The sequence below is a fragment of the Chiloscyllium plagiosum genome, unplaced genomic scaffold (genome assembly GCF_037043375.1).
Source record: "Chiloscyllium plagiosum isolate Xiang-an unplaced genomic scaffold, Cpla_swu_hap1 HiC_scaffold_7, whole genome shotgun sequence".
NCBI lineage: Eukaryota > Metazoa > Chordata > Chondrichthyes > Orectolobiformes > Hemiscylliidae > Chiloscyllium > Chiloscyllium plagiosum.
Genome location: NW_028270145.1, coordinates 103619707 through 103641478, shown reverse-complemented (window position 1 = coordinate 103641478; position 21772 = coordinate 103619707). Strand labels below are relative to the sequence as shown.

Below are 21772 nucleotides of genomic sequence, written 5' to 3'. Positions count from 1 at the left end.
TCCCATCACTCGCCTTCCAGCATCAGTTTGAAGTGGCCCAATGTCTACTTTTGCCTGTCGTTTGTTTCTTATGTATTGAAAGAAACTTTTCCTATCATTTCTAATATTACTGGCAAGCCTACCTTCATATTTGATCCTCTCCTTCCTTATTTCTCCCTTTGTTATCCTCTGTTCGTTTTTGTAGCCTTCCCAATCTTCTGATTTCCCAGTGCTCTTGGCCACTTTATAGGATCTCTCTTTTTCTTTGATACATTTCCTGACTTCCTTTGTCAGTGTGGCTGTCTAATCCCTCCCCGGATAAGCTTTCTTTTCTTGGGGATGAACCTCTGTACTGTGTCCTCAATTATACCCACAAACTCCTACCATTTTTGCTCTACTGTCTTCCCTGCTAGGCTCTGCTTCCAGTCGATTTTCATCAGTTTCTCTCTCATGCCCTCATAATTACCTTTGTTTAACTGTAACACCATTACATCCGATTTTGCCTTCTCTCTTTCAAACTGCAGACTGAACTCTACCATATAATGATCGCTGCTTCCTAAGTGTCCCCTTACTTTAAAGATCTTTTATAAAGTCTGGTTCATTACATAGCACTAGGTCCAAAATAGCCTGCTCCCTTGTGGGGAGGTCTGAGCGAGATGCACGTCAGAGAGTCGGTGTGCTCTCGATGGGCCAAATTACCTGCTTCCACACTGTAGGGATTCTAAGCTTGGATGACAGAAAATAATGTGCAAGAGATATAAAACTAAAAGAGGAAGTGTGTGAAAAAATTGCAAAACAAAATCCCAGCTCTTGGTGATGATGAGCTAAGCTACAAACAACAGCACTAAGGAACTGATGATACAAATAAATCTACAAAAAAGTCTAAAAAGAATGAAGTTTGAAAAAAATAAAATATTTGCAAGTTATTATCAGGAACAGAGTAGTGTGGGACCCCGTAAAGCTAATAATCAGAATGAAAATAATAACAAAAATGTTCTGAACAGCACTGTGACTTTTGTGACATTAGTGGAAGAGGTTAACATTTTGGACAATCTCAAGGGAATTACTATCAAATCAGGGTTAAGGGCTCTCAATTGGTGTAGTCCAGAATTGACCAGAATGCATTATTTAAGAATAGAGAATTAAGAAAAACACCTTCAAAGTTCAGCTAAAGTCAGAGACCCAGTACAGGACAAGCACTGGTTCAATCCCAAGTTTGTATAGCTGCCAAAATGGTCCGGTTTTTCTGATGAGATTTTACCTGCCCATGGGCAGCGTAGAAATAGCAGCTGAAATACTCTCCAAGCCCAGAGAATGAGGTGATCATCCACTTAAGTATTTGATGAAAATCTCATGTCTTTAACACTGAAACACAAACCAATATGTTCAAACACTTCATTGTTCAAGAAGGGGAGTAGGGAAAACCCTAGTAACTATAGGCCGGTGAGTCTCACTTCTGTTGTGGGCAAAGTCTTGGAGAGAATTGTAAGGGATAGGATTTATGAACATCTGGATAGGAATGATGTGATCAAGGATAGTCAGCATGGTTTTGTGAAGGGCAGGTCGTGCCTCACAAACCTTATTGAAATCTTTGAGGTGGTGACTAAGGAGGTGGACGAGGGGAAAGCGGCAGATGTGGTGTATATGGATTTTAGTAAGGCGTTTGATAAGGTTCCCCATGGTAGACTACTGCAAAAAATACGGAGGTATGGCATTGAGGGTGAGTTGGAGGTTTGGATTAGGAGTTGGCTGGCTGGAAGAAGACAGAGGGTAGTAGTTGATGGTAAAGGTTCATCTTGGAGTGCCGTCACTAGCGGTGTTCCGCAAGGATCTGTTTTGGGACCATTGCTGTTTGTCATTTTTATAAATGACCTGGAGGGGGGGTTAGAAGGTTGGGTGAGCAAGTTTGCGGATGATACGAAAGTCGGAAGAGTTGTTGACAGTGAGGAAGGATGTGGCAGGTTACAGCGGGATATAGATAAGCTGCAGAGCTGGGCAGAAAGGTGGCAAATGGAGTTCAATATAGGTAAGTGTGAGGTGATTCGTTTTGGTAAGAGTAACAAAAAGATGGGGTACTGGGCTAATGGTCGGATACTTGGTAGTGTGGATGAGCAGAGGGATCTTGGTGTCCATGTACACAGATCTCTGAAAGTTGCCACCCAGGTAAATAGTGCGGTGAAGAAGGCATATGGCATACTGGCTTTTATTGGTAGAGGAATTGAGTTCCGGAGTCCTGAGGTCATGTTGCAGTTGTATAAGACTCTGGTGCGGCCACATCTGGGGTATTGTGTGCAGTTTTGGTCGCCATACTATAGGAAGGATGTGGAGGCACTGGAACGGGTACAGAGGAGGTTTACCAGGATGTTGCCTGGTATGGTAGGAAGATTGTATGAGGAAAGGCTGAGGCACTTGGGGTTGTTTTCATTGGAGAAAAAGAAGGTTTAGGGGTGACTTGATAGAGGTGTACAAGATGATTAGGGATTTAGATATGGTTGACAGTGAGAATCTTTTTCCACGTATGGAGTCAGCTATTACGAGGGGGCATAGCTTTAAATTAAAGGGGGGTAGGTATAGGACAGATGTTAGGGGTAGGTTCTTTACTCAGCGAGTCGTGAGTTCATGGAATGCCCTGCCAGTAGCAGTGGTGGACTCTCCCTCATTATGGGCATTTAAGCAGGCATTGGATAGGCATATGGAGGATAGTGGGCTAGTGTAGGTTAGGTGGGCTTGGATCGGCGCAACATCGAGGGCTGAAGGGCCTGTACTGCGCTGTATTCCTCTATGTTGTATGTACCTAAAGACAAACAATTTTAATTGAACAGTCAAATTGCACTGAAAATATTAACTCACTCCCCTATCCCTGTCCCAAAGCTGCTAGCCCCAAGTGCATTCAGCATTTTTAGTTTCATTGTTTGTTCAATATTTACAGCTTTGCTTTATCATCAGCTGAATGTTCTTTTTTCACCTGAACTTTTATCCTGTTTTGAAGAAGGGTCATAGCAGACTTGAAATAATAACTAGATTAGAGTAGTGCTGGAAAAGCACAGCAGGTCAGGCAGCATCCAAGGAGCAGGAAAATCAACGTTTCGGGCAAAAGCCCTTCATCAGGAATGAGGCAGGGAGCCTTCGGGGTGGAGAGATAAATGGAGGGGGGCATTCATCTCTCCTCAGACGCTGGCAGACCTGTATTTTCTCCAGCATTTCCTGTATTTTCTTCAGATTTCCAGCAACCAGGGTATTTTGTTACTGTTCGAATGTTTATCTCAAATCGGACTTGCTGGAACATTATCGGTGTGATATCAGGAGCTCTTTGCAGTTCAGCTCAGATGCCTCCACTGCCAGAGGAGAAACTAGATAATAAAAATTGGAACTGTCTCAACAAGTGCAGATAGCCAAGAAACATGGCTCTTACTTTGACAATGGATTAATCCATAAGTTAAAAGGGTCATCCTAAGTCAAACAGTCCCTACCAACTAAGTTGATCTTAACCAGGGTGGAACACTAGTAATTGGGATCACCAATACCGGAAAAATACAAAAATGTGCTACACAGTCAAACTTCCCCTGCCTCCTCAGACAAGCAAAGAGGGTAGGTTTGGGCGTCATTTACAGGAAAGATAGATTGGCATGTCCTCCACAAACAGATTATGAAGATGACTGCAAGGTATCTGACTCACGTCAATACATAGAGTACAAGAAAGAACAAACAAATAAAATTCTTCTGTTCTCTGAAAGTAGCTGGAAGTGGTCGAGAAGGAAAGCTTTTCACAAAGTGTTTAAAATATATAAGTTAACAGAAAAAGATTAATATTTCAGCAGGGATCAGATACCACTCTGGATTACAGAACAATGATTACCAGCTCAAGGCTAAACAAGACATTGTTGGGTTTTCAACAGACAATTAATACTGCATGATTCAACAGGCATTTGTTTGGTACACAAAAAATAGATCTTATTACAAACCAGCAGCATTTCTTACTTTAAAGCATCTTGAAATAAATTATCTAACATCTCAAGGACATCATGAACTGCTTTATTATCTGGGCCAAACAAATCAAACCAAATCATCACTGAAGTGAAACATTTTACCCGGATATTGAAAGAGGCATCTTACAGAAATTAGAAGTACAATGATAATTGACAGTGACAACACGGTCACTCAGCAAATACTGAATGCAATTGAACAGCTTAATATCAAGGCAGCATTTGGTAATGTATGCCACATGAACAAATGAGTCAAAAACAGGAACTGGACCATAACAAATAGAAGCATAAATTTGGCCATTCATTCAGTCATGTTTGTTCCACCATTTAATCACTGCTGATATGCTTCTCAATCCCATTCCCCTGCCTTCTCCCTGTAAGCCTTGATTCTTTCTAAACATTAAGTATCCTCAAATGACTTGGCCTCCACATACCTTTGCAGCAATGAGTCACACAGACTCACCACCCTCTCGCTGAAGAAATTCCTCCTTATCTCAGTTCTAAGGGTCATCCCTTCACTTTGAGGCTGTGTCCTCAGATGCTAGTCTCTCCTACTAGTGAAAACATCTTTTCCACATCCACTCTATCTAGGCCTCTCAGTATTCTCTAAGTTTCAAATCCTTCTAAACACTATCAAGTGCAGACCCGGAGTCCTCACCGCTCACGTGGAAAGCCTCATGGGTGGAAAAAATGATCTGGCGGATCATTTCATAAACCTCTCCTAAACCATCTCCAAGGCAGACTCATCCTTCCTTAGATACAGGGCCCAAAATTCCTCTCAATATTCTAAATGTGGTCTGACCAGAGCTTTGTACTGCTGAGGCTTTTGTATTCTGCTATCTCTACTCTTGTATTCCAGTCTTCTTGAAATGAATACTAACACGGAGTCATATAGTCAGAGATGTACAGCATGGAAACAGACCCTTCGATCCAACTCGTCTATGCCGACCAGACATCCCAAATTAATCTAGTCCCATTTGCCAGCACTTGGCCCAGATGCCTCTTAAAATGTTGTAATTGTACCAGCCTCCACCACTTCCTCTGGTAGCTCATTCCATACACGCACCACTTCAGGGAAAATAGCCCTAGACTATTCAGCTGCTCCCTGTGGCTTAAACCCTCCAACCCTGGCAACATCCTTTCTGAATGTTGTGGTTCTGTTCGCCGAGCTGGAAGTTTTTGTTGCAAACGTTTCGTCCCCTGGCTAGGCGACATCATCAGTGCTTGGGAGCCTCCTGCGAAGCGCTTCTTTGATGTTTCCTCCGGTGTTTATAGTGGTCTGTCCCTGCCGCTTCCGGTTGTCAACCGGAAGCGGCAGGGACAGACCACTATAAACACCGGAGGAAACATCAAAGAAGCGCTTCACAGGAGGCTCCCAAGCACTGATGATGTCGCCGAGCCAGGGGACGAAACGTTTGCAACAAAAACTTCCAGCTCGGCGAACAGAACCACAACAACGAGCACCCGAGCTACAAATCTTAGCACAAACTTTGAATCCTTTCTGAATCCTTTCAGGTTTCACAACATCCTTCCTATAGCAGGGAGACCAGATCACATACAGTATTCCAAAAGTTGCCCAACCAACCAATGTCCTGTACAGTGCAACATGACCTCCCAATTCTGATACTCAATGCACTGACTAATAAAGGAGAGCTTACCAAACACCTTCTTCACTAACCTATCTGTGACTCCACTTTCAAGGAGCTATGAACGTGTACTCCAAGGTCTCTTCGTTCAGCAACACTCCCCAGGATCTTACTATTAATCGTATAAGTCCTGCCTTGATTTGCCTTGACAAAATACAGCATCTCACATTTATCTAAATTAAATTCATTGCATTTTCTAACAGCTAATTGGACCTGCATGTTAACGTTGGGGGTTCTAGCTCAATTCTCTTAAGCCCCTTTGTGCTTCAGATTTCCAAAGTCTTTCCCCACTCAAAGAAATAGGCTACACCTTGACACTTCTTAATAAAATGCAACACCTCACTTTTCCACAGTGTATTCCATCTGCCACTTCTTTAGCCAATCTCCTGGTCTGTCCAAGTCCTTCTACAGCCTACCCACCTCCTCAATACTACCTGTCTCTCATCTATCTTTATTGCTCAGTTTGCAAATGACAATATCCTCCGTTCCTTTTCCAGATTGCTAATTTATCAGGTGACTGGTTGTGGTACCAACATGGATCACCCGTGAAGCTCTACTAGTCACTGGCTGCCATCCTGAAAAAGACCTCTTCAACCCCACTCTCTGCCTTCTGCCAGTCAGCCAATCCTCCATTCATGCCCCTAACACAATGGGCTCTTATTTTATTTAGCAACTTCCTGTGAGGCACCTTGTCAAAGACTTTCTGGAAATCCAAATAGATCATATCTACTGGCTCTCGTTTGTCTAACTTGCTCGTTACCGCCTCAATTCTAAACAGATTTGCCAGGCATGGCCATCTCTTGACAAAGCTGTACTGACCCAGCCCTATTTTACTACACACTTCCAAGTACTCCATAATCTCATCTTTCATAATGGACTAAAATCTTCTTGACTGAGGTCAAGCTAACTGTCCTATAGATTTTAATCTTCTGCTTCCCTCCCTCCTTAAACAGAGCAGGTTACTTTAGCCATTTTTCAATCCTCTGGGACCCTCCCTGACTCCAGTGATTTCCGAAATATCACCACAAATGCCCCTATAATCTCCTCAGGCTGTATCCTTCAGAACTTGAGTGTAGTCCATCTGGTCAAGGTGATTTATTCACCTTTAGACCTTTCAGCTTCCCCAACACTTTCTCCTTCATGAAATCCATTGCATTCACCTCTGCTCCTGTTTCTCAGAAGTCCTGGGATGCTACTCGTGTTATACTGTGAAGACTGATGCGGTGCATCTATTCAGTTCCTCTATAATTTCTTTCTTCCCCAGTCTCATTTTCTAGCAATCCAAAGTCCACTCTTGTCTCTCTGACCTCTATGGGTCTTAAAAAAAAAAGTCTTGCAATGTTCTTGCATACTCTCATAGTCCACCTTCACCACCCTTGCTGCTTTCTTAAGTTGTCCTTAGTTGGTTTTTAAAACACTTCTCAATTCTCTGCCTTCTCCCCAATCTTCACCACATTATATGATTTTTCTTTTCCTTTTATACGGTCTGACTTCCCTTGTCAGCCATGCTTGTCTCATCCTCTCCTTAATAATTTTCTTCGTGCTGGTGATGGATTTCTGCTGTGCCTCCTGAATTATCCTCAAACTCCCACCATTTCTCCCTCCAAGTGTGCTCCACTAGTCAGTTAGTGGCTGATCTTAATGCAATCTCAACTCCACATTCCCACCTATCCCAATGACCCTTCACCACTTTGGATAAATTTTTAATCAATCAATCATCGCTGCTTAATCAACAAACACTTAGCAATTCTCTTCCTCACAGAAGCAAAAAAACAAACTAAAATAAGAACAGGAATAGGCCATTCAGCCCTTTGAATCTGTTACACCCCAATTCAATAAGATCATGGCTAATCATCCTACCAAAGACCTTATTCACATTTTTACCCCATGTCTCTTAATTACTTTAGCCCTGAGAAATAGATCTGCACTACCATCTTAAAAAGATGAAATATTTTGTCCTCAACCGCTGTGACAGAATTCCAAAGGCTCACTATTCTCTTGGAGGAGAGATCTTTCTCCCTCTTCCACGCCCCCCCCCCCACCCCCTCCCCCGCCCCTCCTCTCAATGGCCTATCCTGTATCCATTGACTGTGACCCCCTGGTTCTAGAACATAGAACATAGAACAATACAGCACAGAACAGGCCCTTCGGCCCACGATGTTGTGCCGAACTTCTAACCTAGATTAAGTACCCATCCATGTACCTATCCAAATGCCGCTTAAAGGTCGCCAATGACTCCGACTCTACCACTCCCACGGGCAGTGCATTCCATGCCCCCACCACTCTCTGGGTAAAGAACCCACCCCTGACATCTCCCCTATACCTTCCACCCTTCACCTTAAATTTATGACCCCTTGTAACACTCTGTTGTACCCGGGGAAAAAGTTTCTGACTGTCTACTCTATCTATTCCTCTGATCATCTTATAAACCTCTATCAAGTCACCCCTCATCCTTCGCCGTTCCAACGAGAAAAGGTTCTGGGCTCTCCAGTCACAGGGACCATCCTTCCCGCATTTATACTGTCTGGCCCTGTTAGAATTTTAGATTTCTATGGGATTCCACCCTCATTTTTCTAACTCCAGTGACTCCTCGTCCTGATCGATCCAATCTCTCTTCATAAGTCCTGCTGGGATGGCAGGACTGTCTGGTAACCTTTGTTGCACTTCCTCCATGGTTAGGGCATCTTTTTCAGGCAAGGAAAACAAAACTGTACACAGTACTCCAGGTGCGGTCTCCCCAAGGCCCTGCACAATTGCAGCAAGACAGTCCTATTCCCGCACTTAAATCCTCTCACTCTAAAGACCAACATATGATTCACCTTCACCACCTGCTGCACTTGCATGCTTACTTTCAGCAACTGATGCTGTAGGCCACCCTGATCTCCAAAGCTTATTACCATTCTATTGATAAACCACCTTTCTATTTTTGCTACCAAAGCCACACATTGTTCATCTGCAACACATTTGCCCATTCGATCAACTTGTCCTAATCACACTAATGCACACTAACTAATCCTGCTTACAGACCCTCCTCCCTCCCTACTGCATCTACAAAGCTGGAGACACTGATTTCCCACATCTAAATCATTAATTATGTAATTGTGAACAGTTCTGATATCCAACTACCGATTGACAGTGGCTTCCTTTTGGAAAGGAAGACCCATTTATTGCTACTGTTTCTTGTTTGTCAACCAGTCCTCCAAGATAGTACACTACGCTCAATACTACACACAAGAGATTACCATGTAAAATTATGTGGGACGGGATTAAACACCATCTGAAAGTTCAAAGCCTTGCAATGCAATATTAATTGGAGTTTTAGAAATTGGATTTTGAAACAGTGGTGATACGAGGCTAATTACTTTGCTGAGGGACTTGAAGCAAATAAACTTGACCACTTTCTCCAGTACAATTAGAAATATGCAGCAAATCCTAGCCTAGCCTATGATATGTAAATGTCGTAATTAAATAAAAGCTGATGAAAACTCAAAAACAAACATTTCGAACATAAGCCTTTCATCTGGAAAGAGGGCCTCACTCCTGATGAAGGGCTTATGCCCGAAGCGTCGATTCTCCTGCTCCTCAGATGCTGCCTGACCTACTGCACTTTACCAGCACCACACTCTCAACTCTGACCTCCAGTATCTGCAGACCTCACTTTCTCCTCGGAAATTCAAGATACTAACAGAGAGAAGAAAAAGATCGTTGGTTGGAAATCTGCACGCATTATATTCCCAGAAGTATATTGTTATAAACAGGTATGTGGTGTCTGGGAATTAAGGACTGTTACTGTGTAACTTGGTGTTGGATAGGGGGACATTGAATGCAATCTCCCTGTGAGTCTCCTTCATACAACAGGCTAAGCCGTTCAGTAGAAAAACAATTTTTAAGACTGTAGAGGAGAAGAGATCTAGCTCATTCTCAGTAGGAGAGGCTCTTCAAACAAGGCCTATTACACAACAGTACTAATCCACAGGTTACATATACTCTTTAGCATACTAACTACTATTAAAAGGAAAGTAGGTCAGATACATGAACCCCACTAGGAGACCATGCCAGACGACAACTGTTCTGTGCAAGGGGCCCAACACTCCAGCTCAGTGTCAGATATCAGTGTTCCTGAACAGAACTGACGCACACAACACACACTCTGGATTGGCAAGTACTGATCTCAAAAAAATTGTTTACTTAGAGTCTAGTCATGTACAGCACAGAAAAGAGCCTTCAGTCCAACTTGTCCATGCTGACCAGATATCCCAACCCAATCTAGTCCAACCTGCCCATATCCCTCCAACCTTTCCTATTCATATACACATCCAAGTGCTTTTTAAAATGTTGCAATTGTACTTGCCTCCACCACATCCTCTGGCAGCTCATTCCATATCCGTACCACCCTCTGCATGAAAAGGTTGCTCCTTAGATCTCTCTTTATTTTAATCTTTCTTCTCTCACCTTAAACCTATGCCCTCTAGTTCTGGACTCCCCTACCTCAGGAAAAAGGCTGTCTATTTATCTTACCCATGCCCCTCAATTTTATAAATCTTTATAAGGTCACCCCTCAGCCTCCAACACTCCAGGGAGAACAGCCCCAGCCTATACATCCTCTTCCTATAGTTCAAATCCTCCAATCCTGGCAACGTCATTGTAAATCTTTTCTGAACCCTTCCAAGTTGCACATCTTTCCACTAGGAGAGAGACCAGAACTGCACGCAATATTCCAACAGTGGCCTAATCAATGTCCTGTTAAGCCACAACATGACCTCCCAACTCCTGTACTCAATACTCTGACCAATAAAGGAAAGCATACCAAATGCCTTCTTCACTATCCTATCTACCTGTGACTCCACTTTCAAGGAGCTATGAACCTGAATTCCAAGGTCTATTTGTTCAGCAACACTCCCTAGGACCTTACCATTAAGTGTATAAGTCCTGCTCAGATTTGCTTTCCCAAAATGCAGCACCTCGTATTTATCTGAATTAAACTCCATCTGCCACATCTCAGCCCATTGGCCCATCTGATCAAAATCCCATTGTAATCTGAGGTAACCTTCTTCGCTGTCCACTGCATCTCCAATTTTGGTGTCATCTGCAAACTTACTAACTATACCTCTTATACTTGCATCCAAATCATTTACATAAAAATAAAGAAAAAGTAGTGAACCCAGCACCAATACTTGTGGAACTCCACTGGTCACAGGCCTTCAGTCTGAAAAACAACCTCCAACACCACCCTGTCTTCTACCTTTGAGCTAATTCTGTATCCAAATGGCTAGTTCTACCTTTATTCCATGAGATTTAATCTTGCTAATCAATCTCCCATGGAGAAACTTGTTGAATGCCTTACTGAAGTCACCAGATATAGAGCAACTTATGTGCACATCCTTGATCTAGCTTGCTGCTGGCCAGACTCCTCATAGCTGCTGTTCATGTGGTATCATCCTGGCCCTTGGGCTTGTAGGCCTACTCAGCTCTTAAAAGCAGTGACACAACAGTAACATATATGTAAAAGCAATTTCAAAGACAAAACGAAATATGATTTAATTCTGCTTCACTTAAAAATACAGCAATTAATTTTTCCATCAAACTCAAAAATGAACTTTAGACAGAAAGCAGGATTACCTGGAGGTGGGGGAGTATTCATCCTTCTCACGCAGATTGGTCTCAGTAAAACGTTGAGCAGTACTGGAGTGAAATGTCACTGTCAATCAGGAGATCAAATTAAAGCTGGTGGAGGGAAGAGGCTGGTGAATGCATTCAGGTCCTCCAGGTTTGAATTGCTGGAAGGAAACAGTATAAATGTTACTCTTTTTGCTGCTTACCCACTTGAGTGGGGGCTTGACATCACGAATTTCTCCAAAGAACCTAAACCTTTCCTGTAATCTAGTAACACTTGTGTGTTAGGTCCCACTCCCGAAACCTACACACCTCCTTGGTGACCAGCAACACTGCTTTATGGCTATTAGCAGATTGTGGTCCTCAGTCAAACATTGAGGGGTACTTAGAGTCCCTAACGTGTGCAAACAAGTCACTTGGCCCAACAAGTCCATTCTGACCCTCTGAAGAATAATCAACCCAGACCCGTGCCCCTACCCTATTACTCAATATTTCCCTCTGACTAAATGCGCATAACCTACACATCCCTGAACACTATGGGCAATTTAGCATGACCAATTCACCTGACCTCCACATCTTTGTATTGTGGGAGAAAACCGGAGCACCCAGAGGAAACCCACACAGACACGGGGAAAATGTGCAAACTCAACGCAGATAGCCACCTGAGGCTGAAATCAAACCCGGGCTCCTGGTGCGGTGAGGCAGCAGTGCTAACCACTGAGTCACCGTGTCACCCACTTTGCTGGTCACTATTGATTCCTCTACTAATAAATCAGTAAAATCAGATGTTCAGGTCAATATCAAGGTCCTATGCTGTGTTTAAATTGGTTGCTGAACTTTCTATAATTCTGAAGTACCTGATCACCCATAAAATAATTTCCCAAAAGTATGGCATGTTTGCTTTAAAACAAAAAAAGCAATTGTTGAAAGGTCTTGAGCATCTGTAGTTCTTTGTTTATTGCACGTGTGTTTCAGTTGGTTGAACCTCATATTTTTATCTTAGTTAGTTGGAACATAAAGGGATTGGGCATGTTAGACATACAAAGCAGAAATTCAGTTTAAGACAAAGCTCGCTGTACTTTAAATTTACACGCTCTCAATAAAGAGAGAGTCTGTTCTCATTTAATAAAAATAGTGACACAGTGGCTCAATGGTTAGCACCACTATCTTACAGTGCCAGGGATCTGGATTCAATCCCTCCCTCGGATGACTTTGTGTAGTTGGCATATGCTCTCCTCGTCTGTGTGGGTTTCCTCCACTTGCTCCAGTTTCCTCCACAGTCCAACGATGTGAAGGTTAGGTGGACTGGCCATGAGAAATGCAGGGTTACGGGGATAGGGTAGGTGTGGGTGGAATGCTCTTTGGACAGTCAGTCAGTGTGGACTGGATAGGGTGAATGGCCTGCTTCCACACTGTAGGGAATCTATGATCCTTCTATTCTACCATCACTGTTGAATATCTGTGATAAAATCAGTGTACAGGAAAACTTTGGCAGCATCTGGAGAGAGAAGTAATTAACATTTCAAGTGCAGTATGGCTCTTCTTTGATCTCTAGTATCTGTAGAGAGAAGAGTCAAAAAGTGTGGCACTGGAAAAGCACAGCACTTCAGGCAGCAACCACGGAGCAGGACAGTCGACGTTTTGGGCACACGTCCTTCATCAGGTACATTCCTGATGAAAGGCTCATGTCCAAAACATCAACTCTCCTGCTTCTCGGATGCTGCCTGACCTGCTTTGCTTCTCTACAGATGCCGACTGACCTCCTGAGATATAGGACATGGAACAATACAGCACAGTACAGGCCCTTCGGCCCACTACTATTGTGCTGAGCATTTATCTTAATCTAAGACCAATCTAATCTGCACACCCCTTCAATTTATTGCCATCCATGTGCTTGTCCAGCAGTCACTGAAATGTCCCTAATGTCTGTGACTCTACCACCACCCCGCTGGTAGTTATCCTTGCTCAGTCAACCTCTCTTCGTAAGACAAGCCCTCCAATCCAGACAGCATCCTGGTAAATAACCTCTGCACTCTAAAGCATCTACTCCTTTCCTACAAAGGGGTGATCAGAACTGGACACAACATTCCAAGTGTGGTCTAACCAGGGTTTTATAGAGCTGCAGCAAAATCTCGCAGCTCTTAAACTCAATCCCCTCATTAACGAAAGCCAAAACACCATATGCCTTCTTAACAACCCTATCGACTTGGGTGGCAACTTTGAGGGATCGGTTTACGTGGAACCCAAGATCCCGCTGTTCCTCCACACTGCCAAGAATCTGGTCTTTAACCCTGTATTCAGCATTCAAATTCGACCTTCCAAAAGGAATCACTTCACATTTATCCAGGTTGAACTCCATCTGCCACTTCACAGCCCGGCTCTGCATCCTGTCAGTGTCTTGTTGTAGCCTGCAACAGCCCTCACCACACTATCCACAACACCACGAATCTGTGTGTTATCGGCAAACTTACAAACCCACCCTTCCACTTCTTCAAAGTCACTTATAAAAGCTACAATGAGCAGAGGTCCAAGAACTTATCCCTGTGGGATACCACTGGTCACCGACCTCCAGGAGGAATATTTTCCATCCACTACCACTCGCTGCCTTCTTTCGGCCAGCGAATTCTATATCCAGACAGCAAACTTTCCCGGTATCCCATACCTCCTAACTTTCTGAATGAGCCTACCATGGGGAACCTTTTCAAATTCCTACTGAAATCAATATACACCACACCCACTGCTGGACCTTCAACTTGTCTCATCACATCCTCAAAGAACTCAATAAGGCTTGTGAAAAATGACCTGCCTCTCAAAGCCATGCTGACTATCTTTAATCAAACTATGTTTTCCCAAATAGTCATAAATCCTATCTCATCTCGCAGGATCCTTTCCGGTCCCTTGCTTACCACAAACGTAAGACAGACTGGTCCATAATTCCCAGAGATTTCCCTATTCCCTTTCTTGAATAGAGGAACAACATTCACCTCCCTCCAATCATCCGGTCCTACATCAGTGGAGAGTGAGGATGCAAAGATAATCACCAGAGGTTCAGCAATCTCATTCCTCATAGTAACCTTGAACATATCTGGTCTGGCCATGGGGACTTACCTATCGTGATGCTTCCATGAATTTCCAGCACATTCACTTTCTTAATATCAATCTGTTCAAGCCTATTATTGAATTGGTCCATGGTGTTCTCACTATCAACAAGGTCCCCTCTCTCCAGTGAATACTGAAGCAAAAAAAAAAACTTAGGGCCTCCCCTCCCTCTTCAGGCACAAGTTCCCTCCACTATCCCGGATCAGCCCTACCCGCTCTGACCTTTCTCTTATTCCTCACTTAACTGTAGATATGACAGTTTTTATATTTTTATTTCTTCCCTCATCTCAGAACATTCAAGACTTGTATTATTGGAAGGAAGCATTGGAGTGGTTGTTGAATTGGAATACAGTACTTGTATTTAACTAACTTTCCTCTGAACATAGGAGCAGGAGTAAGCCATTTGGCCCCTCAAGATCATGGATGATCTGACTGTAACATTAATGCTATATAGTCATTTGTTAAATTCTTTGTTTGTAGCACAGCCTACTTTAATTCAGCTTCCTATCTCACCAAATGTGCCAGTGAACTGAGGTTGCCATTTGCTACAACATGACCTCCATATTCGCCATACACCAATATTGCAGGGCATATTCCATGGGCACTAACCAAACACAGTCTAGATCAGAGTGGTGCTGGAAAAGCAGGTCAGGCAGCATCTGAGGACCAAGAAAATAGATGTTTCAGACAAAAGCCCTTCATCAGGAATAGAGGCAGGAGGCTGGAACTGAGCTGGAAGGTTGCAACTGGTGTAAGATAGGGGGAGGGGAAATGAGGAAACTGGTGACGTCCACAGTGATGCCCTGGGGTTGAAGTGTTCCAAGGCGGAAGATGAGGCGTTCTTCCACCAGGCGTTGAGTGGTGAGGGAGCAACGGTGGAGGCCCAGGACCTGTATGTCCTCGGCAGAGTGGGGGGGGGGGGAAGAGTTGAAATGTCGGGCCACGGGGTGGTGGAGTTGATTGGTGCGGGCGTCCCAGAGATGTTCCCTGAAGCGCTCTGCTAGGAGGCATCCAGTTCCCCCAATGTAGAGGAGACCACATCAGGAGCAACGAATACAATAAATGATGTTGGTGGATGCGGAGGTGAAACTTAGATGGATGTGGAAGGCTCCTTTGGGACCTTGGATGGTGGTGAGGGAGGAGGTGTGGGTGCAGTTTTGCAATTCCTGCAGTGGCAAACACCAGCAACAAAGAGCTAATGCCTACCACTTTCATCTCCCTGAAAACCCACCACACATTCCAAGAGGAAACCAGCCCCTGAACAGGCTGGGACCAAACACAGGCTACATCCAAGGATATTGGCATCAAAAATGTGCCAGTCCTTAATAACCCTCAAAATAGATTAGATTAGATTACTTAGTGTGGAAACAGGCCCTTCAGCCCAACAAGTCCACACCGACCCACCAAAGAGCAACCCACCCAGACCCATTCCCCTACATTTACCCCTTCACCTAACACTACGAGCAATTTAGTATGGCCAATTCACCTAACCTGCACATTTTTGGACTGTGGGAGGAAACCCACGCACACACTGGGAGAATGTGCAAACTCCACAGACAGTCGCTTGAGGCAGGAATTGAATCCAGGTCTCTGGCACTGTGAGGCAGCAGTGCTAACCACAGTACCACCATGCTGCCCACATATATCTGACTCACTTACACGAAGCCTTCACACTTCAATATTGTGCCAGTAACTATCAATGACATGCTGCTGCAAGCATACTGTGTCTTCAGAGATGTGCACCCAGTTCAGGGACCCAGGTTGTATCTTCAAGTTCAAGATTTAGCTCATGCTTGTTCTGAACCTGTGACTATCTGGATATTTGTAACATTACTGCCTTGCATTCTGCGCTATGCATCCATCAGCCAGAGATACCCAGAACATATTACTTCTCATTTGCCTTGCCATTGGGCCTCACTCAAATCAAGAGGAGTAGTCTTTGCTAAGTGTGTTCCAGCACAATAAGCAAAGTGCAGCCCCATCACCAGCCCCTAGGCCTCGACTGGATCACATTATCTACTCAGGGTGGTCAGAGTCAGGATGCTCTGCACGAATGTTATCAGCCCATCAAACATCTTGACTGTCCTGTTCAGGGGCCAGAATCAAAAAGGAGCAACTTCAAAGGGATATTGTGGGCAGTTGATGAGAGTTTCATGAGATACGGTGAGGAAACCTGTCAGGCTTCAGAGAAGAAATCCAGTATCATTTGCAGGTCACATATTTAGACCATATCCCCTTTTTCTTTTTAATTGTTAAGTGCTGTGGAATTCTTCTATCTTCTTGACAGATGATTCATACTCCATTGGTAAACTTGCATTTACCTTGTCCACATACAGTATGATTGCCTAGGAGGTCTACAGGAGAGAGAAAGAACTTTTATTTCTTAGTTTGTTGCTTAAATTCATTTTGTTTCAGGTAATTTTGACCCAAATGAACAGAGATAAGTTTGTTATCTGGGTGAGATGCCAAACTGAGATCCTCTGTACTTACCCAACGGCACACAAAATATCCCAAGTTGATTAAGAATCATAATTTATCTGGTGTACTATTCAGTTCTCAGTCAATATCAATAACATTGGTCTTGTATTTACTTGTGGGACCTTGACAAATTAATCTTCTTTTTCTACTAAATATTAAGAACTTGGAAAAGCAATTAAATTAGTTACAGTCCACTCAGTGATGTGGAAAGGTGGTGTATTGATTTCTATGCTAACTGACCCACAACTCCCAAGTTCAGTTCTCAGTTCTTCACAAATTACTGGGACTTAAGTTCACTTTCATGTGTAGGACACAAGACTGGATCATTTTAACTTTTCTTCTCCCCACACTGACGTGCACATGAAGTGGGGCCTTTGTTGGGAGTATCCATCGCAACACATTTGTATGTGTGCCAACAGACAGGCCACGTGACGAGAGAAAACAAAATAAAATGTCTCACTGAATAAGCAATTGACAGAATTCAATAACACTAAGAACCACACAGTCATTGTTCTCTATAATGTAATGGATTATATAGCAAAGGTTAATTTGATGGTCTTGACATATTCCTCTAATTTAACTTGGCACGGCTGTGGAGGTACAAGGTATTAATTGTAGTTCCTTAATTAATATAATATCCTTCTTGGAATAAATTACAAGTAACATCGTCACGGCTCATTTATCTCACTGTGGGATCTTACTATGCACAAGAGAAAACACTTCGCATACACTAGTTTGATAGCAGAAACTTTGTTGCAATAATTCATTGCACGAAATGCTTTGCTTCTTAATTCTAATACTTGGGAGCATGAGGAAACAGAATTTCAGTGTAAACATAATCATGAAAATTAATTGTTTTGGGAGAAAATTATTCCCTTCACAACACTAATTGCAAAAATAGCAGCAATTTCCACGAACAGATCATACCCCTTGGGGCTTAAAAAGCCAGCCTTTGTTATGAATATCCAAGATCACAAACAGCCTCCATTGTGGTTTACCACTCACGAGAGATCAGGCAGTTGCACATTGTGTTTTCTAGTTTTTTCCAGAAAATTCAGGAAATGTCACACCAACTCAAAAAGGTGACAAGGTAAATCTACTTAGATTTCCTTGCCCCAGCAGCTAATTATTACAGAAGCACAGTGATACAGCAAAATTCAGAATCCCCACAATTTTTTGAAGGCAAACTTATCTCTGTTCATTTGGGTCAAAATTACCTGAAACAAAATGAATTTAAGCAACAAACCAAGAAATAAAAGTTCTTTCTCTCTCTGTAGACCTCCTAGGTAATCATTCTGTACATGGACAAGGTAAATGCAAGTTTACCAATGGAGTATGAATCATCTGTCAAGAAGATAGAAGAATTCCACAGCACTTAACAATTAAAAAGAAAAAAGGGGAAATGTACATCTGTTTAAAACAAGTCATGGAGAGTTTGAAGACATATCTTTGCATAGATAATGTAGGAGCAGTTTGGGAGGGGAAGAGTTTGGAGGTTAGCTTAGTTGGCTGGATAGCTTGCTTGTGATGCAGTGGAAGGCCAACAGTGCGGGATCAATTCCCGTGCTGGCTGAGGTTACCATGAAGGAGATTCTATTGGTCAGTCGCGCCCCTCACTAGTCATCTCTCTGTCTCTCTAATGGGAGAACAGTTCTATGGTCAGGTAAGACTGCGGCAGCCTTTACTTCTCCATACAATATCTGCTGACAACAATCAACATCCCAAACTCCAGAACGTAAAAGGGGAAAAGCTTCTGAACTAGAGGAGATTAAAAAATAAAATTGCCACCACCTCATTTGTGCTCTCTTTAAGTACACTTCTGCCAAAACAGTAAATTAAAAGATATGTTGCAGTCCAGAAGACTGAGGAACTTTAATAAAAAAAAGAAACAGGCTACATCCCAACTGTTGGCTCAGCAAATCCACACACACACACCGATAAAGAAATCCCAGAGAGCTAACAATGGATTAGCATCTGAAAAGTGACAATATTGATAAGTTCAAAACAACAGAGGGATGCCAGTTTCAGTCACAGAGACAAAGATATACAACATGGAAATGGACCCTTCAGTCCAACTCAACCATGCCATGCCAGCATTTGGTCCATATCCCTTCAAGCCCTTCCTAATCATATACCCATCCAAATGCCTTATAAATGTTGTAATTGTACCAGCCTCCACCTTTTCCTCTGACAGCTCATTCCATAAACGCTCAACACTGTGCCAAAGAGTTGCTCCTTAGGTCCCTTTTAAATCTTTCCTTTCTAACCTTAAACCTATGCCCTCTAGTTTTGGAGACCCTTATCCTGGGGAAAAGGCTTTGAACAATTACTCATTTCATGCCCCTCAGAATGTTATAAACATCCATAAAGGTCACCCCGCGGCCTTCGATGCTCCAGGGAAAACAGCCCCAGCCTGTTCAGCCTCTCACTATTGCTCAAGCCCTCCAACCCTGGCAACATCCTTTTAAGTCTTTTCTGAACCCTTTCAGGTTTCACAACATCCTTCCTGTAGCAGGGAGACCAGAATTACATACAACGTAATAATGGCCTCACCAACGTTCTGCACAGCTGCAATATTACCTCCCAACTCCTATACTCAATGCACTAAACAGTAAAAGGCAAGCATACCAAACACCTTCTTCACTATCCTATCACCCTGCAATCCCACTTTCAAGGAAGGTGGCACTCAACGGTTCTGGGGAAGAGTTGCTGAACAAAGGGACCTTGGAGTGCAGGTTCATAGTTCCTTGAAAGTGGAATCGCAGGTAGATAGCACCTCCCATTTATCAAAATTAAACTCCATCTGCCACTCCTCAGCCCACTGGCCCATTTGATCAAGATCCTGTTGTACTCTTAAGTAACCTTCTTCACTGTTTACTACAGCTCAAGTTTGGTATCATCTGCAAACTTACTAACTATACCTCCTGTGTTCACATCCAAATCATTTATGTAATGACGAAATGCAGTGGACCCAGTACAGATCCTTGTGGACTACCACTGGACACAGGCCTCCAGATTGAAGAGCAACCCTCCACCACCACCTTCTGTCTTCAGCTTCGAGACAGTTCTTTATCCAAGTGGCTAGTTCTCCCTGTATACAGTGTTATACAAATGTTGCTAACCAGCCTACCATGAGGAATCTTGTCAAAAGCCTTACTGATGTCTGTGGTAAAAACAATGACTGCAGATGCTGGAAACCAGATTCTAGATTAGAGTGGTGTTAGAAAAAGCACAGCAGTTCAGGCAGCATCCGAGGAGCAGGAAAAAAAAAACGACATTTCTGATGAAGGGCTTTTGCCTGAAATGTCGATTTTCCTGCTCCTCGGATGCTGCCTGAACTGCTGTGCTTTTCCAGCACCATCCTTACTGATGTCTATATAGATTACGCCCACTGCTCTGCCCTCATCAATCCTCCTTGTTACTTTTTCAAAAACGATCTCCCACGCACAAAGCCATGCTGACTATCCCTAATCAGTCCTTGCCTTTCTAATTACATGTTCTTCAGGATTCCCTCCAACAACTTGCCCATCACCAATGTCAGATTCACCAGACTAAATCGAATCATCTCTATCTGTTCCAATCCTAGACCTTGTTGTATATTTGGAAAAAAGTGTTTGAGTGGCAAGCTTTCCCCCCACGCCCAAGAGAGGGCATATGAACTAAACTCCACTTTGGGTTTAACTGTAACACAGTGTCATTGTGTCAATGCTGTATTTTGTTGACGATCCTTTGATAGATTAAACAAAGCATTGTGTAATAATTTACGAGGGAAAGCCTCTGAAGCAAACGGCACAGGTTCAAAACAGTGAGGTGCTGTTGGAGGGTTCAAAGTCTTGCTCAGCGGATATGCATTTGAGAGTGATGATTTCCATGTCTCTGATCTGCATTACTATTAGATGAAGTTGTGTTTGCTCTCAGACTTTGCATATGTTAGTTTTAAACTATTGGACTGCCATAGGGACTGGGGGGAGGGGGGGGGGGCGTATTGCAGTTGGTCCTCTGAGTACATTAGGAATATTGCCCTGAAAATTAAGGGGAACTTAGCAGCATAGAAGTACTTAGCTGCAGGTGTGATTATTTAGGCATCACGCTGCAGTGATGTAAATAAAGTGTACACAACATACAGAGAGGAAAAAAACCTACAGCTCCAAATCAAGTTTCCACTGAGCTAAGCAGGTATATGGCAATGCTCCAGAATATATTGCAGAGTCAAGCAGATCATGGCAAAAGACATATTAAAGTGAATCTCCTTTACAAAATCAGTCATTACGGGTCGTTCTGTTATAATGCTCACCTCGTCAACACAAATTTACTAACGCAATGACGAATGAGGGACGCTGTTTCTACAGCATGAACTTTTAGAACATGTGTAGGCTGTAGCATGATTACAGCACCAAAACTTTAAGCTCTGTTTCTAAAGTGCAATTTTTTCGCTAAGGCAGGGTTGCATGAGCACGCAACCATGGTGTTTTAGAAGAACTGACAGCAATGCTTTCTTGATCAATGAGGAGGCAGTATGTTTGGTGGAGTTGAGAACATTCGAATAGGCATTTAGTCTGTTGTGACTTTGAAAATGTAATCCACATTGTCTGATGGCTCTATTCTCTCCTCCTGACACTACCAATGTTTTCCTTTCAAATATACAACTTATTTCCTTTTGAATGCTTTCCACCATTTCATTTCAGACCATAACTCACTACATAAAAACAAAAATCTCAATATTTTTCCTTTACTTTTACTAATTAGTCCAAATCAGTGTCTTCTGATCACTGCTCCTGCTGAAAGCACACACACCTCTGCCCTGTACACTCTTTCAAAATACATCATACAGTCATTGAGTCTACAACATGGAAACAGCCCATTTGGTCAAACTCATCCATGCTGACCAGATTTCTCAAACTAAACAATGGCCATTTCTCTGCATTTGGACCAAATCCCTCTAAACCTCACCTATGTGTCCAAATGTCTTTGAAA

At 43.0% G+C, this 21772-nt stretch overlaps 1 protein-coding gene across 1 annotated transcript in view; it reads right to left on the bottom strand.

Moving 5' to 3' along the window:
* LOC122548013 (glycophorin-C) overlaps positions 1-21772 on the bottom strand; it is a 103120-nt gene that overhangs the window by 70519 nt on the left and 10829 nt on the right. The window contains exon 2 of the mRNA XM_087989331.1: positions 11228-11385. Within this exon, the coding sequence (XP_087845457.1) occupies positions 11228-11249 (22 nt within the window). The 5' untranslated portion in view covers positions 11250-11385. The remainder of the gene's footprint in view (positions 1-11227; positions 11386-21772) is intronic.